Source organism: Balaenoptera physalus, assembly GCF_965194825.1.
Source record: "Balaenoptera physalus genome assembly, chromosome: 4".
Classification (NCBI taxonomy): Eukaryota; Metazoa; Chordata; class Mammalia; order Artiodactyla; family Balaenopteridae; genus Balaenoptera; species Balaenoptera physalus.
Window position 1 is genome coordinate 75,347,061 of NC_138891.1, and position 24,949 is coordinate 75,372,009.

The following is a 24,949-nucleotide window of genomic DNA, read 5'->3' on the forward strand; positions in this document are numbered from 1 at the left end:
AGGTTGCTTCCATGTCTTTTTTTTTTTTTATTCACACTTGTGGGTTTGTTTTTTTTTTGGCCATGCCCTGCGTCACGCAGGATCTTAGATCCCCGACCAGGAATTGAACCTGTGCCCCCTGCACTGGGAGCATGGAGTCTTAACCACTGGACTGCCAGGGAAGTCCCCTGCTTCCATGTCTTGGCTATTGTAAATAGTGCTGCTATGAACATTGGAGTGCATCTAATTTTTGAATTATAGTTTTCTCCGGATATATGCCCAGGAGTGAGATTGCTGGAACATATGACAACTCTATTTTTTGTTTTTTAAGATCTCAGGGGACATCCCTGGTGGTCCAGTGGTAAGACTTCGCATTCCAATGCAGGGGGCACAGGTTCAATCCCTGGTCAGGGAGCTAAGATCCCACATGCCTTGGGGCCAAAAAACCAAAACATAAAACAGAAGCAATATTGTAACAAATTCAATAAAGATTTTAAAAATGGTCCACATTAAAAAAAAAAACACTTCATATTGTTTTCCATAGTTGCAGCACCAGTTTACATTCCCACCAACAGTATAGGAGGGTTCCCTTTTCTCTACACCCTCTCCAACATTTATTATTTGTAGACTTTTTGATGATGGCCATTCTGACCGGTGTGAGGTGATACCTCATTGTAGTTTTTTTTTTTTTTAATTTATTTTATTTGTTTATTTATTTTTGGCTGTGTTGGGTCTTCGTTGCTGCGCGCGGGGTTTCTCTAGTTGCGGCGAGCGGGGGCTACTCTTTGTTGCGGTGCACAGGCTTCTTCATTGCAGTAGCTTCTCTCATTGTGGAGCACGGGCTCTAGGCGCGCGGGCTTCAGTAGTTGTGGCATGCGGGCTCAGTAGTTGTGGCTCATGGGCTCTAGAGCACAGGCTCAGTAGTTGTGGCACACGAGCTTAGTTGCTCTGCGGCATGTGGGATCTTCCCGGACCAGGGATCGAACCCATGTCCCCTGCATTGGCAGGCGGATTCTCAACCACTGCACCACCGGGGAAGCCCCTCATTGTAGTTTTGATTTGCATTTCTCTAATCATTAGTGATGTTGAGCATCTTTTCATGTGCCTATTGGCCATCTGTTTGTCTTCTTTGGAGAAATGTCTGTTTAGGTCTTCATCAAAGATACTGGCCTGGCTTGTAATTTTCTTTTTTGTTATTTTTGTCTGGTTTTGGTGTCAGGGTGATGGTGGCTTCATAGAATGACTGGGAGTGTTCCCTCCTCTTCCATCTTTTGGAAGAGTTTGAGAAGGATCAGTATAAGTTCTTCTTTGTATGTTAGGTGGAATTTCCCAGTGAAGCCATCTGGCCCTGGACTTTCGTTTGCTGGGATTTTTTAAAAAAATTACAGACTCTATTTTACTTCTAGTGATTGCTGTGTTCAAATTATCTGTTTTTCAATTCAGTTTTGGTGGGCTGTATGTTTTTAGAAACTTGTCTGATACTGCTGAACTGAATGAATAAGCATTTTCAGAACTCTAATGGAAAACTGATGAATTCATAAAAGTGCTAACAAAAGATCAAGATGAAAAAAAAAATTAATTACATGGGACTGAGTGAAATGATGAGGATGATTATTTTTGTGACTTTCTGTTTGAATAAAAAAAGAAAAGAAACTTGTCTGTTTTTTCTAGGTTGTCCAGTTTGTTGGCATATAATTATTTATGGTATTCTCTTATGGTTTTTTTTTTATTTCTGTGGTATCGGTTGTTATTTCTCCTCTTTCATTTCTTATTTTGTTTATTTGGGTCCTCTCTCTTTTCTTCTTGGTGAGCCTGGCCAGAGGATTGTCGATTTTGTTTGCCCTTTCAAAGAGCCAGCTCTTGGTTTTATTGATTTTTCTCTATTGTTTTTTTAATCTCTATTTTATTTATTTCTGCTCTGACCTTTATTATTTCCTTCCTTCTGCTGACTTTAGGTTTTGTTTGTTCTTCTTTTTCTAATTCTTTTAGATAGTAGGTTAGGTTATTTATTTGAGATTTTTCTTGTTTTTTGAGGAAGGCCTCTATTACTGTGAACTTCCCTCTAAGAACTGCTTTTGCTGCATCCCATAGATTTTGTATGGTTGTGTTTTTATTGTCATTTGTCTCAAGGTGTTTTTAAGTTTCCTCTCTGATTTCATCATTGACCCATTGGTTTCTTTTTTTCTTTTTTTTTTATTGAAGTAAAATGGCTTTACAATGTTGTGTTACTTTCTGCTGTACAATGTTGTGAATCAGCTATATGTATACCTATATCCCCTCCCTCTTGGACCTCCCTCCCCCCCTTCCCCCACATCTAGGTCATCACAGAGCACCGAGCTGAGCTCCCTGTGCTTTACAGCAGGTTCCCACTAGCTATCTATTTTGCACATGGTAGTGTATTTATGTCAAACCTAATCTCCCAGTTCGTCCCACCCTCCCCTTCCCCCACTGTGTCCACATGTCCATTCTCTACATCTCTGTCTCTATTCCTGCCCTAAAAATAGGTTCATCTGTACCATTTTTCTAGATTCCACGTATATGCGTTAATATGCGACATTTGTTTTTCTCTTTCTGGCTTAACTTCACTCTCTATGACAGACTCTTTGTCCATCCACATCTCTACAAATGACCCAATTCCATTACTCTTTATGGCTGAGTAATATTCCACTGTATATATGTAGCACATCTTCTTTATCCATTCATCTATTTTTGGACATTTAGGTTGTTTCCATGTCCTGGCTATTGTAAATAGAGCTGCAATGAACATTGTGGTACATGACTCTTTTTGAATTATGGTTTTCTCAGGGTATATGCCCAGTAGTGGGATTGCTGGGTCATATGGTAGTTCTATTTTTAGTTTTTTAAGGAACGTCCATACTGTTCTCCATAATGACTGTATCAATTTATATTCCCACCAACAGTGCAAAATGGTTCCCTTTTCTCCACACCCTCTCCAGCATTTATTGTTTGTAGATTTTTTTTAAATAAATTTATTTATTTATTTATTTATTTATTTTTGGCTGCGTTTGGTCTTTGTTGCTGCATGCAGGCTTTCTCTAGTTGCGGTGAGCAAGGGCTACTCTTTGTTGCAGTGTGCAGGCTTCTCATTGCAGTGGCTTCTCTTGTTGTGGAGCGCGGGCTCTAGGTGCGCGGGCTTCAGTAGTTGTGACATGTGCGCTCAGTAGTTTTGGCTCGCCGGCTCTAGAGCTCAGGAGCGGTAGTTGTGGTGCACAGGCTTGATTGCTTCGTGGCATGTGGGATCTTCCCAGACCAGGGATCTAACCCATGTCCCCTGCATTGGCAGGCAGATTCTCAACCACTGCGCCACCAGGGAAGTCCTGTTTGTAGATTTTTTCATGATGGACATTCTGACCACTGTGAGGTGATACCTCGTTGTAGTTTTGATTTACATTTCTCTAATAATTAATGATGCTGAGCATCTTTTCATGTGCTTCTTAGCCATCTGTATTTCTTCTTTGGTGAAATGTCTATTTAGGTCTTCTGCCCATTTTTTAATTGGGTTGTTTGTTGTTTTGATATTGTGCTCCATGAGCTGTTTGTATATTTTGGAGATTAATCCTTTGTCCATTGCTTTATTTGCAAATATTTTCTCCCATTCTGAGGGCTGTCTTTTCATCTTGTTTATGGTTTCCTTTGCTCTGAAAAAGCTTTTAAGTTTCATTAGATTCCATTTGTTTATTTTTGTTTTTATTTTCATTACTCTAGGAGGTAGGTCAAAAAAGATCTTGCTGTGGTTTATGTCGAAGAGTATTTTTCCTATGTTTTCCTCTAAGAGTTTTATAGTGTCCAGCCTTACATTTAGGTCTTTAATCTATTTAGAGTTTATTTTTGTGTGTGGTGTTAGGTGGTGTTCTAATTTCATTCTTTTACATGTAGCTGTCCAGTTTGTCCAGCACCACTTTTTTTTTTTTTGGCTGCATTGGGGCTTCGTTGATGTGCACAGGCTTTCTCTAGTTGCGGCAAGCAGGGCCTACTCTTCGTTGCAGTGCACGGGCTTCTCATTGCGGTGGCTTGTCTTGTTGTGGAGCACGGGCTCTAGGCGCATGGGTTTCAGTAGTTGTGGCACACAGTCTCAGTAGTTGTGGCTCGTGGGCTCTAGAGCGCAGGCTCAGTAGTTGTGGCTCACGGGCTTAGTTGCTCCGTGACATGTGGGATCTTCCCAGACCAGGACTCGAACCCATGTCCCCTGCATTGGCAGGCAGATTCTTAACCACTATGCCACCAGAGAAGTCCCCCAACATCACTTATTGAAGAGGCTGTCTTTTCTCCATTGTATGTTCTTGCCTCATTTGTCATAAATTAGGTGACCATATGTGCGTGGGTTTATCTCTGGGCTTTCTATCCTGTACCGTTGATCTATGTTTCTGTTTTTGTGCCAATATCATATTGTCTTGATTACTGTAGCTTTGTAGTATAGTTTGAAGTCAGGTAGCCTGATTCCTCCAGCTCTGTTTTTCTTTCTCAAAATTGCTTTGGCTATTCGGGGTCTTTTGTGCTCCCATACGAATTGTAAAGTTTTTTGTTCTAGTTCTGTGAAAAATGCCATTGGTAGTTTGATAGGGATTGCACTGAATCTGTAGTTTGCTTTGGGTAGTATAGTCATTTTCACAATATTGATTCTTCCAATCCAAGAACATGGTATATTTCTCCATCTGTTTATGTCACCTTTGATTTCTTTCATCAGTGTTTTATAGTTTCCTAAGTACAAGTCTTTTGCCTCCTTATGTAGGTTTATTCCTCAATATTTTATTCTTTTTGTTGCAATGGTAAATGGGATTGTTTCCTTAATTTCTCTTTCTGATTTTTCATTGTTAGTGTATAGGAATGCCAGAGATTTCTGTGCATTAATTTTGCATCCTGCAACCTTACCAAGTTCATTGATTAGTTCTAGTAGTTTTCTGGTGGCATCTTTAGGATTTTCTATGCATAGTATCATGTCATCTGCAAACAGTGACAGTTTTACTTCTTCTTTTCCAATTTGTATTCCTTTTATTTCTTTTTCTTCTCTGATTGCCATGGCTAGGACTTCCAAAACTATGTTGAATAATAGTAGTGAGAGTGGACATCCTTGTCTTGTTCCTGATCTTAGTGGAAATGGTTTTGGTTTTTCACCATTGAGTATGATGTTTGCTGTGGGTTTGTCGTATATGGTCCTTATTATGTTGAGGTAGGTTCCCTCTATACCCATTTTCTGGAGAGTTTTTATTGTAAATTGGTGTTGAATTTTGTCAAAAGCTTTTTCTGCATCTATTGAGATGATCATATGGTTTTTATTCCTTAATTTGTTAATATGGTGTATCACATTGATTGATTTGCGTATACTGAAGAATCCTTGCATTCCTGGGATAAATCCCACTTGATCATGGTGTATGATCCTTTTAATGTGCTGTTGGATTCTGTTTGCTAGTATTTTGTTGAGGATTTTTGCATCTACGTTCATCAGTGATATTGGTCTGTAATTATTTTTTTTTTGTAATATCTTTGTCTGGTTTTGCTATGAGGGTGATGGTGGCTTCATAGAACGAATTTGGGAGTGTTCCTCCCTCTGCAATTTTTTGGAAGTGTTTGAGAAGGATTGGTGTTAGCTCTTCTCGAAATGTTTGATAGAATTCACCTGTGAAGCCATCTGGTCCTGGACTTTTGTTTGTTGGAAGATTTTTAATACAGTTTCAATTTCATTACTTGTGATAAGTCTGTTTATATTTCTAATTCTTCCTGGTTCAGTCTTAGAAAATTGTACCTTTCTAAGAATTTGTCCATTTCTTCGTGGTTGTCCATTTTATTGGCATATAGTTCTTTGTAGTAGTCTCTATAATCCTTTGTATTTCTGTGGTGTCTGTTTTGATTTCTCCTTTTTCATTTCTAATTTTATCGATTTGCATCCACTCTCTTTTTTTCTTGATGAGTCTGGCTAAAGGTTTATCAATTTTGTTTATCTTCTCAGAGAACCAACTTTTAGTTGTATTGATCTTTGCTATTGTTTTCTTCATTTCTATTTCATTTATTTCTACTCTGATCTTTATGATATCATTCCTTCTACTGACTTTGTGTTTTCTTTGTTCTTCTTTCTCCAGTTGCTTTAGGTGTAAGGTTAGATTGTTTATTTGAGATTTTTCTTGCTTCTTGAGGTGATATTGAATTGCTATAAACTTCCCTCTTAGAACTGCTTTTGCTGTGTTCCATAGGTTTTGGGTCCTGTTTTCGTTGTCATTTGTTTCTATGTATTTTTTAATTTCTTCTTTGATTTCTTCAGTGATTTCTTGGTTATGTAGTAGTACACTATTTAGCCTCCATGTATTTGCATTTTTTACAGTTTTTTTCCTGTAATTGATTTCCAATCTCATAGCATTGTGGTCAGAAAAGATGCTTGGTATGATTTCAACTTTCTTAAATTTTCCAAGGCTTGAGTTATGACCCATGATGTGATCTAGCCTGGAGAATGTTCTGTGTGCACTTGAGAAGAAAGTGTATTCTGCCACTTTTGGGTGGAGTGTCCTATAAATATCCATTAAATCTATCTGGTCTATTATGTCATTTAAAGCTTGTGTTTCCTTATTTATTTTCTGTTTGGATGATCTGTCCGTTCGTATAAGTGGGGTGTTAAAGTCACCTACTCTTATTGTGTTACTGTTGACTTCCCCTTTTATGGTTGTTAACATTTGCCTTATGTATTGAGGTGCTCCTTTGTTGGGTGCATAAATATTATTTATAATATAAATATTTATTATTATAATTATATAATCTTCTTGGATTGATCCCTTGATCATTTTGTAGTGTCCTTCCTTATCTCTTATAGCAGTCTTTATTTTAAAGTCTATTTTATCTGTTACGAGTATAGCTATTCCCCCTTTATTTTGATTTCCATTTTCATGGAATATCTTTTTCCATTCCTTCGCTTTCAGTCTGCATGTGTCCCTAGGTCTGAAGCGGGTCTATTGTAGATAGCATGTATATGGGTCTTGTTTTTGTATCCATTTAGCCAGTCTGTGTCTTGGTTTGAGCACTTAATCTATTTACATTCAAGGTTATTATTGACATGTATGTTCCTATTACCATTTTCTTAATTGTTTTGGGTTTGCTTTTATGGGTCTTTTTCTTCTCTTGTGTTTCCTGCCTAGAGAAGTTCCTTTAACATTTGTTGTAAAGCTGGTTTGGTGGCACTGAATTCTCTTAGCTTTTGCTTGTCTGAAAGCTTTTGATTTCTCTGTTGAATCTGAATGAGATACTTGCTGGGTAGAGTAATCTTTTTTTTTTTTTTAACTTTTTTTTTTTTAATTTTTATTTATTTATTTATTTTTAATTTATGGCTATGTTGGGTCTTCGTTTCTGTGCGAGGGCTTTCACTAGTTGTGGCAAGTGGGGGCCACTCTTCATCGCTGTGCGCGGGCCTCTCACTATCGCGGCCTCTCTTGTTGCGGAGCACAGGCTCCAGACACGCAGGCTCAGTAATTGTGGCTCACGGGCCCAGCCGCTCTGCGGCATGTGGGATCCTCCCAGACCAGGGCTCGAACCCGTGTTCCCTGCATTGGCAGGCAGATTCCCAACCACTGCACCACCAGGGAAGCCCTGGGTAGAGTAATCTTGCTTGTACGTTTTTCTCTTTCATCAGTTTTTGCTTTTATTTATTTGTTTGTTTGTTTGTTTGTTTGTTTATGACTGAGTTGGGTCTCTGTTGCTCCGCATGGGCTTTCTCTAGTTGCAGTGAACAGGGGCTACTCTTCATTGCGGTGCGCAGGCTTCTCATTGCGGTGGCTTCTCTTGTTGTGGAGCACGGTCTCTAGGTGTGCAGGCTTCAGTAGTTGTGGCTTGCAGGCTCAGTAGTTGTGGCGCACGGGCTTAGTTGCTACACGGCATGTGGGATCTTCCTGGACCAGAGCTCGATCCCGTGTCCCTTGTATTGGCAGGCAGATTCTTAACCACTGCGCCACCAGGGAAGCCCCTCTTTCATCACTTTAATTATATCCTGCCACTCCCTTCTGGCCTGGAGAGTTTCTGCTGAAAAATCAGCTGAAAACCTCATGGTGATTCCTTTGTATGTTATTTTTTGCTTTTCCCTTGCTGCTTTTAATATTTTTTCCTTGAATTTAATTTTTGTTAGTTTGATTAATATGTGACGTGGTGTGTTTCTCCTAGGGTTTATCCTGTATGGGACTCTCTGCGCTTCCTGAACTTGGGTGACTATTTCCTTTCCCATGTTAGGGAAGTTTTCCACTATAATCTCTTCAAATATTTTCTCAGACCCTTTCTTTTTCTTTTCTTTTTCTGGGACCCCTATATTTCGAATGTTGGTGCGTTTAGTGTTGTCCCAGAGGTCTCTGAGATTGTCTTCAATTCTTTTCATTCTTTTTTGTTTTTTCTGCTCCTCGGCAGTTATTTCCACCCTTCTGTCTTCCAGCTCACTTATTCGTTCTTCTGCCTCAGTTATTCTGTTATTGTCTCCTTCTAGTGTATTTTTCATTTCTGTTATTGTGTTGTTCATTTCTGTTTGTTCTTTAGTTCTTCTAGATATTTGTTAAACATTTCTTGTATTTTCTCAGTCTGTGCCTCCATTCTATTTCCGAGATTCTGGATCATCTTTACTATCATTGCTCTGAATTCTTTTTCAGGTAGGTTGCCTATTTCCTCTTCATTTATTTGGTCTTATAGGTTTTTACCTTGCTCCTTCACCTGTGACATATTTTTTTGTTGTGTCTCTTTTTTTTTTTTTTTTTTTTTGATGGGTGGGATTGTGTTCCTGTCTTACTGGTTGTTTGGCCTGAGACTTCCAGCACTGGAGTTTGTACGCTGTTGGGTAGAGCTGGGTCTTGGTGCTGGGATGAGGACCTCTGGGGGACCTCACTCCGATGCATATTCCCTGGGGTCTGAGGTTCTTTGTTATTCCAGTGGTTTGGACTTGTAGCTCCCACCGCAGGAGCTCTGTCCCATCCCCCAGCTCATGAACCAAGATCCTGCAAGCCGTGTGGGGTGGCAAAAAAAAAAAAAGAAAAAGAAAAGAAAAAATGGAGCAGAACAATAACAAAGAGTAAAAAAATAAAATTAGATTAGAAAACTAACAGATGTTAGAAAGGATAAAAAATAAAAATATAGATGAAACAATGACCTGAATGTAAAAAAGAACCACAATAGTAAAAGAAAAAAAAAAAAAAGGAGAAAAAGAAAAAAAAAGCCTGAGAAGGCCTTGGCTTGGGGGGGCAGGGCTTAGGCAGGGGTGGGGTTTAGGTGGTGAGTGGGGCCTGTGCTTAGGAAAAGGCCCTGAGAGGATGCGGGTGGGGCTTAGGCATGCCTCTGGCCTTGGAGGGCAGAGGACCAGGTCTAGGATCCCAGCAGGCTCACTGGGCACGAGTGGGTGGGGGAAACGCTAGGCGTGTTCCCCCCCCACCCCGATCCTCCGATCCCGGTGGGCCCCTTCTCGTTGGCATCTCTTCTTCTTCTCCCCCCTCCCTCCCTCCTATGTCCCTGTGACCCACGTAGCCAGAGGAGACCCTGGAAGGCAGGGGACCAGACCTGGAAGCCCAACAGGCTTCCCAGGGCTGAGTGGGCAGGGAAACTCCCGTGGCCCCTCCCCTAATCCCCTGGCCCCAGATGGTCCCCCACATCTGCCTCTCCTCCTCTTCCCCCCTCCTCCCTCCCTCCTACACCCCTAGGACCCCCACAGCCGGAGGGGGCCTTGGAGGGCAGAGGACCAGGCCTGGGAGCCCAGCAGGCTTCCCAGGTCCCGAGTGGGTGGGGGAAACGCCCTCTGCGCCTCCCCTGATCCTCTGGTCTTGGAGGGCCCCTCCTGCCCACCTCTCCTCTTCTCCCCCACCTCTCTCCTGCGCCCCTAGGACCAACACGGCCCGGAAGGGGCCTGGGAGGGCCGAGGACCCTGCCTAGAAGCCCTGCAGGCTTCCTGGGGCCTGATTGGGCAGCAGAGATGCTAGGCATGCTCCCCGCCGATCCTCCGAGCTCCCGAGGGTCCTTCCAGGAGTGGGAACCCTTCCCCAATCCCAGCCACCCCTCAGGTGCCCGGTGCTGTCCAGCCTCCACTTTTCCTCCCCTCTTACTCCCCCCCTCATCCTACCTGGTCACTCAGGGGGTTCCTCCCGTGTCCTTGGGTGTCGAGGACCCCCACCAGCATCTAACAGGCATCCTAGTTGTGGGGAGATGCGAACTCCGCATCCTCCCCTGCCACCACCTTTGACTCTGCCCTGACCTACTGGTTTCTTAGTAGCATGTTATTTAGTCTCCATGTAACCTTTTTTTTTTCTTATTTCTCTTTCTGTGGTTGATTTCTAGTTTCATGATGTTGTGGTGAGAAAAGATGCTTGAAATTATTTATTTATTTAGTTGTAAATTTATTTATTTATTTATTTATTTATTTATTTATTGGCTGCATTGGGTCTTCGTTGCTGCACGCGGGCTTTCTCTAGTTACGGCGAGCAGGGGCTACTCTTTGTTGCAGTGTGCAGGCTTCTCTTGTTGCAGAGCACAGGCTCTAGGTGCATGGGCTTCAGTAGTTCTGGCCCGTGGGCTCAGTAGTTGTGGCTCATGGGTTCTATAGCGCAGGCTCAGTAGTTGTGGCACACAGGCTTAGTTGCTCTGCGGCATGTGGGATCTTCCCGGACCAGGGCTCGAACCCGTGTCCTCTGCATTCGCAGGCAGATTCTTAACCACTGTGCCACCAGGGAAGCCCTTCAAATAATTCCTTTTCTCAAATTTGTTGAGGTTTGTTTTGTTTCCTAGTATGTGGTCAATCCTAGAGAATGTTCCATGTGCACTTGAAAAGAATGTGTGTTCTGGTTTTTTTTGGATGAAAATATCAATTAAGTCTAACTGTTCTATTGTATCATTTAGGATCTCTGTTGTGTTATTGATTTTCTGTCTGGAAGATCTTTCCACTGATGTGAGTGAGGTGTTAAAGTCTCCTACTATTATTGTATTCCCGTCAGTTTCTCCCGTTATTTCTGTTAATATTTGTCTTTTGTATTTAGGTGCTCCTATATCACGTGCATATATGTTAACAAGTTTAATATCCTCTTCTTGTCTTGATCATTTTACCATTATATAGTGTCCTTCTTTTTGTTTTTTTATGGCCTTTGTTTTAAAGTCTTTTTTTTTTTTTTTAATAAATTTACTTATTTATTTATTTATTTTTGGTTGCATTGGGTCTTCGTTGCTGTGTGCGGGCTTTCTCTAGTTGTGGTGAGCGGGGGCTACTCCTCGTTGTGGTGCGCAGGCTTCTCATTGTGGTGGCTTCTCTTGCTGTGGAGCACAGGCTCTAGGCACACGGGCTTCAATAGTTGTGGCCCACGGGCTCAGTAGTTGTGGCTCGCAGGCTGTAGAGCGCAGGCTCAGTAGTTGTGGCGCCCGGGCTTAGTTGCTCCGCAGCATGTGGGATCTTCCTGGACCAGGGCTTGAACCCCTGTCCCCTGCATTGGCAGGCAGATTCTTAACCACTGAGCCACCAGGGAAGTCCGTGTCTTTTTTGTCTGAGTATTGCTCTCCCCGCTTTCTTGTCATTTCCATTTGCATGAATTATTTTTTCCATCCCCTCACTTTCAATCTATGTGTGTCCTTTGCCCTAAAGGGGGTCTCTTGTTTTTTTATCCAATCTGCCACTCTGTCTTTTATTTTCCCACTCTGTCCTTTTTTTTTTTTTTTTTTTTTCTTTTTTGGCTGCACTGTGCAGCCTGTGGGATATTAGTTCCCTAACCAGGGATTGAACCCGCACACCCTGCAGTGGGAGCGCGGAGTCTTAACCACTGGATCAACAGCGAAGTCCCCATTGTGTCTTTTGATTGGAGCATTTAGTCCATTAACATTCAAGATGATTATTGATAGATATGTATTTATTGCCATTTTGAACCTTGTGTTCCAGTTGATGTTGTATTTCTTCTTTGTTCCTTTTTCCTTTTGTGGTTTGGTGGTTTTCTTTTGTATTATGCTTGTGTTCTCTTCTTTTTGGCTTTTGTGAATATATTGTGTGTTTTTGATTTGTGGTTACCCTGGTTTTAAAGTTTGTTAGCCCATTACTATATCTACTTGCTTTAGACTGGTAGTCATATAGGCTCAAACACAGTCTTTAAAAAAAAAAATCTGCATTTTCTTACTCTTCTCTCCCATGTATTATGAATTTGATGTCCTCTTTTACATCTTCATGTTTATCCTTTTGCTCTTCATTGTAGTTATCATCGCTTTCCAAAAAAAAAACTTTTTCATCTGTGTATTGGTTTATTTAAGTGATTTACTTTCCAGTTGTGATTTTCTCTTTGCTGTAGGTTCTTGCTGCTCTTCTGTTTGGAGACGATCTTTCAATGTTCTTTTAGGATAGGTTTAGTATTACTGTATTCTTTTTGTTTTTGATTGTCTAAGAAATTCTTTATCTCTCCTTCTATTCTAAATGATAATCTTGCTGGGTGGAGTATCCTAGGTTGCACCTTTTTCCCTTTCAAGACTTTGAATATATCTTGCTACTGTCTTCTGGCCTGCAGTGTTTCTGTAAAGAAATCAGCTGATAGCCTATGGAGGTTCCCTTGTTAATTAACTTTGTTTCTCTCTTGCTGCCTTTAGAATCCTCTCTTTAACTTTTCCCATTTTAATTAAAATATGTCTTGGTGTAGGTCTGATTGGGTTCATCTTGTTTGGGACCCTCTGTGCTTCCTGTACCTCCACAACTGTTTCCTTCTTTAGATTAGGGAAATTTTCAGCCATAATTTCTTCAAGTACATTTTTGATCCCCTTTTCTCTTTCTTCTCCTTCTGGGATCCTTATTATGTGTAGATTGGCATGCTTTATATTATCCTATAGGTCTCGTATATTGCTTTCATTTTTTTTTTTTTTAATTTGTCTTTCTGTCTGCTGTTCTGATTGGGTGATTTCCATTATTCTACCCTGCAGATCATTTATTCGTTCTTCTGAATTATCCAGTTTGCTATTTATTGCCTTTAAGCTCAGCTTTTGTCTTGGCAAATGAGTTTTCTAATTTTAATTGGTACCTCTTTAATAGTTTCTAGTTCCTTTTTACAGTAATCTGCATTTCTATCTATAGCCTTTCTTAATTCCTTCAGTATTTTCATTATCTCCTTTTTGAACTCAGAATCGGGTATACTGGAGATGTCTGCTTCATCTTTAGGGGAATTCTCTTGATCTTTTAATTGAGAGCGGTTCCTCTGCTTCTTCATTTTACTTGTATTTCTCTGACTCTGTGAGTTTAGGAGAAACAGTTAATCAACTGTGGTCTTGAAGGGCTGTTTTTACGTGGGAATGTCCTGGTGTAGCCTCTGTGAGTCTAATATTTTTGGAATAAGGGCTGTCTTTAGTATGTATGACTGCCACATCTTTCCTCAGTGTGTGTTGGCTGTTTCCCATTGATAGGGGGTGTGATTGTTGTGGTGGCCAGAGCCTGCAATGGATGTTGAGCAGGGTCTCCTCTGTGTCACAGCCCTGTTGGGGGCAGGGCCTGCTCCCCAGTTTTTACACCCCCAGATCTGTTTCTGATTTGTGGTATGAGGTAGGAAGGACTGGAGCGCGTCCTCTGGGAGAGGAGCCACTGCGTATTCCTCTGTCGGAGCTGTCCACTGGGAAGTGAGCTCTGTGGTGTTGCCTGTCACCCATTGTGCAGGCTCACAAAGTACAGTTTTTGGCGCTGCCCTCAGCCCTGCCTCAACCATGGGAATTTGGGCAGTCGGCCAGGTGTCCCTCAGGCTCTGTGCTCACAAAGCCACTAGCACAGATCCGTTGGTGCAGAACTGCTGAAGTCAGGCACCAGGACTGCCATAGTCGCACACCTAGACCCACCGTGGGAGCTACTGAGTCAGCCCAGATCCCTGGCCCCACCTCTGGTGTGTACCTGCAGAGCCTGCAGCTGCTGTCACCAGGCCCACCCCGGCCATGGGTGCACCAGTAATCTTCTCAGATGTCCCACAAGCACTGAGTTTACAAAGCCACCCATAGCACGTAAGTCTGCAGATCGCACAGCTGCTGGGACGCTCAGATCTCAGCCCTGCTTCTAAAGGCATGCAGTCCCTGGGGATTGGCTCGGATTTGAGCCCCGCCTCCGTGTGTGGTTGGTTATGTGCTCCCAGAACTCACAGAGGCAGACCCATCCTGCAGTGAGCACACTGAGGATGAGGCTGCTGTGACGGGCCCCACCCCTTCCTTTGCGCTCATATGTTAACAGTGGGGCTTCAGTGGCAGACCCAGGCTCCTTCCTCTGCACACCCCTGGCTGTGGCTTGGGCCTCACTCCAGCCCCTTCAGGCTGTCTCCATGTAGCCATCCCCAGTCTGCTCCCCAGGTCTGTCCTCTGAAGCCTGAGCTTCAGCACCCAGCCCCTGCACACACCAGCAGACATGCATCTTGGGCTAGGGAGTGCATGGAGTTGGCCAGGACCTTCTGTGCAGGTCTCTCTCTGTTCTGCATGCCACAAGCTGGCTACTGCACTCTCCTTCAAGCCTCTGAAACTCCCTTTCCATCCCGGCTGATCTCCCTGCCAGTGAAGAAGTTTCCCAGGGTGAGGGAACATTTCCTCTTTCACAACTCCCTCCCAGGGGCACAGGTCTTGTCCCGATTCCTTTTTTTTTTTTCCTTCATCCTGCCCAGTTACTTAGTGATCTTTTTTTTTTTTTAATTTTTTAACTTTATTTTTTTATACAGCAGGTTCTTATTAGTCATCAGTTTTATACACATCAGTGTATACATGTCAATCCCAACTACTTAGTGATCTTTTTTGCAGCTTTGGTTGTATGAGATCTCTGCCAGCATTCAGCAGGTATTTTGTGAGAATTGTTCCACATATTTTTGATGTGTTTGGGGGGGGAGGGGACCTCCACGTCCTTCTATTCTGCCATCTTGATCTGGCCTCTACCTTTTGAACTTTTTGATATGTGTTTTCTGATTTCCCTTGTGGGTTTTTCTTCTTTCTTTATTTTTTTTGGACTTGAACTTATTTAGTAATGTGTTGTTTAATTTCCAAATACTTGGAGCTTTTCCAGATATCTTCTCAGTATTCATTTCTAATTTAATTTCATTTTGGTCAAAGAATGTGCTTTGTGTGGTTTTAATCCTTTAAATTTATTGAGATTTGTTTTATAGCACTGAATGCATTCTATCTTGGTAAATGTTTTGTGTGCACTTGACAGGAATGTGTATTCTGTTGATGTTAGGTGAGAGTATTCTGTAAATGTCAATTAGATCAAGTGGATTAATAGTATTTTTCTAGTCCTCTGTATCTTTACTCATTTTCTGTGCATTCTTTCTATCAGTTGAGAAGAGGTATTGAGATCAGTTACTGAAATTACCGATTTTAATGGAATATTTCTCTTTATAGTTCTATAAGTTTTTGTGTCATGTTATTTGAACGTCTGTTGTTTGGGCCATACACATTTAAGATTATATGCCCTTTTCTCAGGAATGGTAACACAGTTGTTGGAAACATCCTCAAGCTTCCTGGCAAATAGGAACCACACTCTATTTCTCCAGAATGCTGACCCTGAAAAGATTGCACGTCCTCTTGCTGCATTGCCCCCCACCCTTGGCCATTATGAAATGATCCTCTATCCGTGGTCATAGTTCTTGCTTTGAATTCCACTTTAATATTAAAATTGCCACTTAAAAATATTATTGAGTTATATTTTACATATCATAAAATTCACCTGTTTTAAGTGTACAATTCAATGATTTTTGGTAGCTTTCCTTAGTGGTGCAGGTTTTACCATTAATTAGTTTTAGAATCCTTTGATCCTCCCATAATATCCTTCATGCCCATTGACAGTTAATCCCTGTTTCTGCCCCCAGTCCCAGGGAACCTACTTTCTGTCTCTATAATTTTACTTTGTCTGGACATTTCAAATAAATGGAATCATACAGTATGTGATCTCTTATGCCTAGCTTTTTTCACTTAGCACGTTTTTGAGGTTCATTCATGGTACAACATGTATCAATATTTCATTCCTTTTTATTACTGAAAAGTATTCCATTATGTGACACTACATTTTGTCTATCCCTTCACCAACTGATGGACATTTCCAGTATTGGACTATGATGATTAATACCGCAGTGAACATTCTTGTGCAGACCTTTGTGTGGACATGTTTTCACTTCTCGTGGGTAAATACCTACGAGTGGAATTCCTGGTTTGTGTGGTAGTTTTATGTCTAACTTTTCAAGAAACTGCCAAACTATTTTCAAAAATGGCTGCATCATTTTACATTCCTGCCAGAAACATACGAAGGTTCCAGTTCTCATCTTCATCAACATTTGTTATTGCCTGTCTTATATATATGCCCATTCTAGCTGGTGTGAAATGGTATCTCATTGTGATTTTAATTTGCATTTCCCTACTGGCTAATGACGTTGAGCATGTTTTTATGTTCTAATTAGCCATTTGTATATCTTCTTTGTTAAAATGCTTGCTTATAAATTTCACCCATTTTTTAAATTGAATTGTTTGTTGTCTTATTGTGTTATAGGAGTTCTTTGTAAATTCTGGACACAGATCCTTTACTGGGTATGTGTTTCGTAAATATTGTCTCCTAGTCTCTTGCTCATCTTTTCATTTTCTTAATGGTGTTTATTTCAGTAATCAGTTTTTATTTGATGAGGTGAGAGTATCATTGTTTTCTTTTATCTTCTTCTAAGTTTTATTGTGAGGTGAGAGCCTAAGGTCACCTTTTCGCACGGGGATATCCAGCTGTCTCAGCACCATTTGTTGAACAGACTATACTTTCCCCAAAGAATTGTCTTGGCAGATTTCTTTGGCTTGGAGTTTGATGAGCTCCCCCCGCCCTGCCCCCGTGCTGTGCCTGCAAACTCTGTAACTCGTCAGTTGGAGCACTCATAGGACCCCCTCATTTGTTTGCCTGCTCTCAGGAGTCACTGTCCTGTGCTGCCTTTTGTTCGATGTCTGAAAACCATTGTTTCATTATATTTTGTCTGGTTCTGTAGTTGATTGAAAGCCGGAGGGTAAATCTGGTGCCCATTATTTAATCACGTCCAGAAGCAGAAGTGGTCTCTTCTATTTCAGCTTTTTAAAAATTTATTTCTCCTTTTGCTTATTGTTTCCTAAGTTTCTTAAAAATAAAAATCTTGGTTATATAACTTGGGAAAATATAAATTATTTTTAATTTAAAAAGAAGCAGAAGCAGCAGCATCTTGGACATTAACATCAGCAACATAGTGTCAGCATTCTTGTAACTCATAGGCATGAAATTATAGATCTGATTCGGGAAATGTAATTTATTAAAATCACTGTTAATTTTGAGGGTATCAGTTCTATTTAATTATCTTTTTTGAAGAATGTAAAATGTGTGGTTTTCGGATTTCAGGCGATTGTGGAGAAATGTGACAGACTCTCTGAGGGAATCTGAAATCGATAAGGCCACAGAGCATAAACGTACCCTGGAAGAACGCCAGAGGACTGAAGAAAGGCATCGTACTGAAACAGGCACACCTTGGAAAACCAAATATTTTATTAAAGAGGTATATGTCCTACATGTCTTCAGACTAAAACTCATTATCTACTTAGTGAGAACTTTAGCTTAGTAGGCTTTCTTGAATTATCACTTAAATATCTTTATTTCTAAAAATAGTCAAGCTTAACCATGAGCTTTTTCATGAGCTTTTCACAGTTTGTCAAAGTAGAATAGTTTCAAAGTAGAATAGTTTACCAGCAGTTCAGATGAAATAGATTTGGGGATTTAAATTGGCCACAAAATACCGACATTAATCTTTAATCTCAATAACAGAATATGCAATTGACAATTTGTTGCCTTTTGTACCGCAGTGAAACTCTTTGTTCACTTCCAGAGACCACATTTTAAGGATGCATGAAAAACTTAAATGGCTACACAGAGGATAGTGAGAAGTGACTAGAATCTTTGCAATGTTTAAGGAAAAAAGAGTGATGTGGGGGGTGTTTAGGCTGGAAAACAGAAAATTGGAGACATTCATTATAACTTTCTTCAAATATAGGTTAGGCTTATCGCGTAGAAGTTTCTTATCAGCTCCAATAGCAGACTTGAGCTAGGCCCAGACTACCAGGAAGCATTTTGAGCTTAACATAAGAAGGAATGTATAACAATAAAAAATATCCAATAATGACAGGCATACATTTTATAGTAATGTGTTCCCCATCGCTAGACTCATGTAAGAGACCATGGCTTATGTAGAAGTGTTTAATTCACTAGTTTTGGAGGTAAGACAAAATGATTCCTAAAGTCTTTTCTACATTTAAAGGTTTTGTTTTATTTTGTTTATTACTTTCTGATAGAACTCAGAGTAAGGTGAATAATGGACCAGAGCTGATGCCAAGAAAAGTTTTCTTGTCCATAGCCAAGTCTAAGGAAACTCATTGAATTTTAATATTGGTCTGTCAGGAAAGAATCTGGAAAAACAGTTTGTGAATTTTGATTACCCTTAAAAGCCCACAGTTTATTGTAGTAGTTTCATTGCTTTAATTTTTCTCAACTGTTTTCTTTCTTCCTTCCTTCCTTCCTTCCTTCCTTCCTTCCTTCCTTCCTTCCTTCCCTCCCTCCCTCCCTCCCTCCTTCTCTTCTTTCTTTCTTTTCTTTCTTTCTTTTTGGCTGCATTGGGTCTTCGTTGCTGCATGCTGGCTTTCTCTAGTTGCAGTGAGTGGGGGCTACTCTTTGTAGTGGTGCATGGGCTTCTCATTGCGATGGCTCCTCTTGTTGTGGAGCACGGGCTCTAGGCGCACGGGCTTCAGTAGTTGTGGCACATGGGCTCAGTAGTTGTGGCTTACGGGCTCTGGAGCACAGGCTCAGTAGTTGTGGCACACGGACTTAGTTGCTCCACGGCATGTGGGATCTTCCCGGACCATGGCTTGAACCTGTGTCGCCTGCATTGACAGGCGGATTCTTAACCACTGCACCACCAGGGAAGTCCCCCAAATGTTTACATGGATAGGAATTCAAGGAAAAGTACTTTACATCTCTTCATTTTTATATGAAAAGATAAACCTTTGTAACTACTATGCAAAATTATAGTCTGGTAACCTTGGATTTTTTTCATTTCAAGCTCACTAAAATAGCATACCAGAAGCAGATTCTAAAGAGGAGAATTTTTCTAAGGGAAGACTTCTATAAATCATTAAAAATGAACTCTAGGGGCTGAGAGCAAGAAGCTGTAATGGGTAAAAGATGCAACCAATTTTAAAAGATTTTAAAAGATAGGCTTCCTGGTTCTTGTAACTAATATGACATGTAAACATGCTACTTCTCATGTATTCTTTATTGGACAGATATTATTAAGAACCTACCACTTAATCCCTTTATTATACTTTGTGATGTTGGATAGACAGATGTAGAAAGTGATAGCAAGATATGGCAGTTGTCTAATAAAGTAGTGAATTTCTTTCTGCCTAGATAGTCTTAACTAACTGCCTGATGAAACAGTAGACTGGAGATGCTGACTCAGGTTTGGGCCTCTTTAGTTGGTAAGATGTAAGATGGCTTTCTAAATGGTGTGCCATGACACAGTGGTACAACAACAAATGGGTTAGATTAGTGTCATATACTGATTGCCTAAGCCCCTGGGGCTGCCGCATCACATCCTGTGTGTGACAGGGCCATGGACTGTGCTGTAAGAAGCACTGCAGAGGAGAGGTGAGGCTGATGAGGATGGTAGTTAGCTGACACTGGTACCACGAAGTTCATAACAACTCTGGCGCTATTGCCATCAGGTATGGCTCTTTGCTAAGAAGAGTCATATGTTATTGAAAAGTCAATTTTGTCTCCCCTGTGGTCCTAAACACAGTGCTGGGCACTTAGTAGATGTTTCATACATATTGTTATGAGTAACAAGAGCTTTTCCACTTGTTTGGTACTTTCATTATTGCTGTCAAACCAACAGACCAGTTTGGAGTTGGCTTTAGTTAGATGGAGGAGTAGAGTCACTTGATATAAAAAGAGGAGGTAGAGTAACCTGAGAAAGTATAGATGAATTTAAAGTGTTTCTAGTATCATTTGATAATACCTACCTTCTTTTCCTGACCATTTCTCACTGACATTTAATTTATTAGATCTTCCATTTCCTCTCTTTTGCGATTTTACACATCCATCAGGATCTATTGGTCGTATCCTCTTGAGTGGATGTTTAAAATTTCTTAAGATGTATATAAATGCAAGCAGGAAGGCTTTTGCAGAATAGTGGACCACATTGGAGTCAGATGTGTTAAGTTTGAACCTCAGTCATACCTTGGATAGTTTATTTACCACTTCTAACTTCGGTTTCCTCATCTGTAAAATGTAGGTAATTATATAGAAGGTGCACTGAAAAGAACTCTGCCCTTCCTGGGTGAAGTTGGACAACTCATTTCACTTCTCGGAGCCTCAGTTTCTTCATCTGTGAAGTGAGATGGTCAGGTGGCACGTCTTAACTTCTAAACCTAGCATTCTGTAATGTGGTTAGGAGACATCTTTTGTGTTTTTGTGTTTTGTGATAATTATCAACCAGGTGATTTAATTTAAACAACATAATGGTTTCTGTTGTTAAAGAGAAATTATTCTGACACTTATTAAAAATGACAAGGAAGACTTTATTCAAGAATATCGCAGTAGAGTAAAAAGATTGAATTCAACTCTGAATGTGTTGATAAGTGGGAATTTATAGCCAGTGGGCAGGATGAGGGAGTGGATGGAAGATTACTAAGAGGAACTTGGTCAGATGTCAAGGATGGTGGGTCGGGGGAGGCACATGATTAGATCAAAAATGCGAGGAGAAGAGTTTCATTGGATATCAAAGATGAGAGAATTCTTGATAAACTAGTTCATCAGGATGTTTTTTTGCTAAAACTGAGTTTAGCAGGCCTAGGATGAGGCTTAGTCAAGAAGAGAGACAGAGGAGTCTAACTTTTAAAGTTTGGTCAAGGAGAGAGTCCTCGTCACTATGACCCACATAATTGCTGGGCGTAAGCCATTTTTGGAGTAAGGTAGGGTAAATATATATTTTAAAATATTTTTTTGAAGATTTTTTTTTTTTTTAAGAAATTCACGTTTATTTATTTATTTATTTATTTATTTATGACTGTGTTGAGTCTTCGTTTCTGTGCGAGGGCTTTCTCTAGTTGCGGCAAGTGGGGACCAGTCTTCATCGTGGTGCGCGGGCCTCTCACCATCGCGGCCTCTCTTGTTGCGGAGCACAGGCTCCAGATGCGCAGGCTCAGTATTTGTGGCTCACGGGCCTAGTTGCTCCGTGGCATGTGGGATCTTCCCAGACCAGGGTTCGAACCCGTGTCCCCTGCATTGGCAGGCAGATTCTCAACCACTGCACCACCAGGGAAGCCCCGAAGATTTTTTTTTTTGATGTGGACCATTTTTAAAGTCTTCATTGAATTTGTTACAATATTGCTTCTGTTTTATATTTTGGTTTTTTGGCCATGAGGCATGTGGGATCTTAGCTCCCTGACCAGGGATTGAACCCGCACCCCCTACATTAGAAGGTGAAGTCTTAACCACTGGACCGCCAGGGAAGTCCCTAAAAAAATTTTTTTAACGCAAATAAATTGAGGGCGATATAGGGGTTACTGAGAGAGGTTCAAATCTGACTTACTTCACCTAGTCGCATAAACACCGAACTGCAGTCTTAGCTACTGTGACCTCAGCTCTGCCAAGCTCTCACCCCAGTATGCTGCTTCATGCATTTGCTGCAGCACTTTTTTCCTCACTTGGTCTTCTCCTGTCTTTCGTTCACTCTTTGACTAACTTTATCTCCTTTTGGTATCCTTCTATTCACAGGAACCAGGGAAAACTAATAGGGTAGAGTCAGGAAAGAACTAGGAAACAATACTCAGATCCTAGAAATGCCTGTTGAGGTGTAGAGAACAGCTCTTACCTTGGTGACCATTTCCTGTGCTCCACCTGCTGCCTGTCACTCCATCAGTGGGGCTCAATCTGCAGCATCTTGGCAAAATTGGCAGAATTGCTACAAATGACTCCTGCAAAGTAAAATATTCGTGGAGCACAAACTAGGTCTTCCCAGACCAGAACTTCTCACCTAATCCTAGCTAAACCACACATATTTTTTGGTGTCTTAAGCACAGAGGCTTTTTCTTCACAAACTCTTGTTTTTAAATGTGAGAACAGAATTCGATTTCAATGAAGGCATTGCATCTAGTTTTGGTTACTGATTCTGAACATAATAGAGGAATGGTTCTTTAATTTATTTTTCTACTTGTTTCAGGGAGATGGCTGGGTTTATCACAAACCCCTTTGGAAAATAATTCCAACAGTACAACCAGCAGAGTGACACATACTATCTAAGACTCGACCAAATGAACTTCTCTATTTACCCTAAACTCTCCCAGAATGGAGTCATTGCACTGAGTGACCTGCTTCCTGATTGCACAGACTGAAACTAACTACACACGAATGTACCAATTAGGGCACCATAGAACTGCAGCAAGACCAAAGTGTTGAAGAAGCACGATGGACCTCTCACCAAGCCGTTCATGGGATGTGAGCAATATCATCTGAAACCCTTTCACCTGAATTATTAGATGATTAATCTTTTATCCAGTTCCTGCTCCAAAAGCTAAGTTTGAATCCCCTCTTTTTGCATGGGGGCAGCAGGTAAACACAACAGTGAGAACTCAGTGATTTTGATTTCTTTGTAGTGAAAATTGAAGTCTCTTTCAGAGTTTGTGCTTTGCTTTCTGTCAGTAACTGAAGTATTCACTACTTTTACAACAAATCAAGAGGAGGAAGAAGATGACCCAGAAGTGGCTTCAGCCATTGTGCCTGAAATCAGTGTTAAAAAAAAGTCAACCAGGTTGTCGTAACAAGGCATTCTGTTCCTTCAAAGAGACTGTGTGCCTGTGTCTGAGGAACTTATCCATTATCCACCTCTGTTGGAACTCTCTTTTAAAAAGTATATTTATAAATTGATTAGAATTATAACCATGGAGAATTTTTTCTTCTGAGCATTTTAATATACTTGAAAACAGCATTGACTTGAAAAATTTCAGAGCATTTTTCAATACCTAGTTTTATTAAATATTATACTTGAGAGACAGTTTTTTAAAACGTGGTCATGTCAATATGATGAGATTTTGGCCCTTCTCAAGAACTGAGGCATTAAAGAACAAGCAAATATTAAAAAATAAGACTTACTGTTTTCCTTACCTTTTTTTCACTTGTAGGTTAATATATCCAATATTACGTGCTATCCCTCTGGATAAGTATGCTTTATCTTACCTCTGTTCACTCAAAATTTAAAACAACTATTCATATTTGTCAGTAATTCAGAAGTTATATATGTGACTAAGTGCATGTATGGTATGTTTTGTTTTTTCAAGGAAACGCAAATGCTGAAGAAAGAGTATGACATAAAAAGGTATCAGGAAAAAAAGATATCAGAAAGTTGTATTCAGGTACAGTCTTTTTTTAAATAAGTATTTTATTGAGGTTGAAGAATTGCTGGCAATTAATAGAATAGTGCTAATTATGGCTTTCATCATTCATTCACGTATTTATTTAGCACCTACTTATGGTGCTCAACACTTGTTACTTCAAGCTACCTTAATTTTCCAAGAGTGGTGCCTTACTCTGTTTCTTCTGATGTGGTCTTCCAATCAGTGTGTGTAACATATACCTGTTATCCATCAGCCATTGTAAGTGGCTGTATCTGTTGCATCATCATAAGAAGCTTAAGCTTTGTGCTCTGATAAATTGTGTTTTATTGAAGGGGGCTAATAGGATGAAAACAGCAAAATAATAATTTTTTTCAACAAATTGTAAATTATAAGAAGATAATTGGTTAATGTACAACCATTTTAATGATTCCCTTGTTCATTTTTGCTGTGAAATGCACTGAAAAATCTCAAAATGAGTTATAGTTCATGTGTTGGGAAGATTAAAAAATAATAAAACTAGAGAACAATGATGCCTTTGTCTGTTTTATGAATGGAGAGAAATAGAAAGTTTATATTTAGCGGAGTTATTGCCCTGTTCATTCGAGAAGGACATTGATTTTAAATCCTTACCTTCAGGAATCTCTTAGGGAAATAAGGGAGTAAATTTAATAACAGTTTTTTTAAATTAAAATGTTTTAATTTTACAACTTTTAAATAAACTGGAAATAGAGCAAGAATATCAAATGAAACTGGAGGTTTTTGTTTTGTTCTTTGAACCGTTTGAATGCCCATTTATTTCTTTGAATTTTTGAACCATTTTAAGAATTACTGAAATATGATTTTTTTAAATTCTTATTAAAAGTACATTTATGAGTAATTGAAATCTCCCCCCCTTGACAGGAGTGAAATAATACCACTTTAGGGTAACTGTTTTACCTTGTCCTCTTCTTGACATCTGCTGTAGCTTATTCACTTAACAAGAGGTAGAGGCCTTTTCTGGTTTTTGTTTTTGTTTTTGTTTTGTTTTTTAATCTACACCTTGTTAATATTTGGCCAGGGAAACAAGTCTTTGTAGCAATTGTATCTCTATCTTTTGGGGCAAAGTTTTAAATGTACACTTTCCTTCTGGCTATTAGGAATTGTATGTTAAGAAGTCCAAGACTAGAAGTGAAAAAAAGAGAAAATTCTGGCCTTTAGATTGTGTATTGGGAGAGGTATGGCATCTGCATATTGATTCACTGAATTCTGCAAGTTGTAACCAACATCACCTCTAATACCTACTTGTCGCCAAAAATAAGAAGAAGAAGAAGAAAAGTATTGAGTCCCTTCACTCCACAACAACCCTGTGAAATTGTAAAGTCAGGGATGGCTGTTCAGACTTTACAGATGAAGAAATTATTGCTCAGAAAGTTTAGTGCTCACTTCAAGTCACTTAGCTAGACCTTCATTCATTCAACAAACATCTGCTGAGTATTCCTTTGGGGCTGGGATTCCTTTTGTCTTTTGGCTGGGGATAAAATAAAAGTATTGCTTTGCTACCCTGCATTGGACTCTGATGTGGCAAATACTCTCCCTATCCTCAGAGACTTGGATGAGGGAAGAAGCT

General features: G+C 40.2%; 1 protein-coding gene across 2 annotated transcripts in view; it reads left to right on the forward strand.

Annotated features, from left to right (window-relative positions):
- Positions 1 to 23,873, forward strand: part of OSBPL11 (oxysterol binding protein like 11) — a 100,880-nt gene extending 77,007 nt beyond the window's left edge. Inside the window, exons 12-13 of one of the 2 annotated variants that reach the window (XM_082458605.1) lie at positions 17,303 to 17,456; positions 22,173 to 23,873. In XM_082458605.1, the coding sequence (XP_082314731.1) occupies positions 17,303 to 17,456; positions 22,173 to 22,238 (220 nt within the window). In that variant the 3' untranslated portion in view covers positions 22,239 to 23,873. Of the gene's footprint in view, positions 1 to 1,198; positions 1,629 to 17,302; positions 17,457 to 22,172 lie in introns of those variants that run through there. The other variant, XM_082458606.1, reaches the window with a different exon arrangement.
- The last annotated feature ends 1,076 nt before the right edge of the window (positions 23,874 to 24,949 follow it).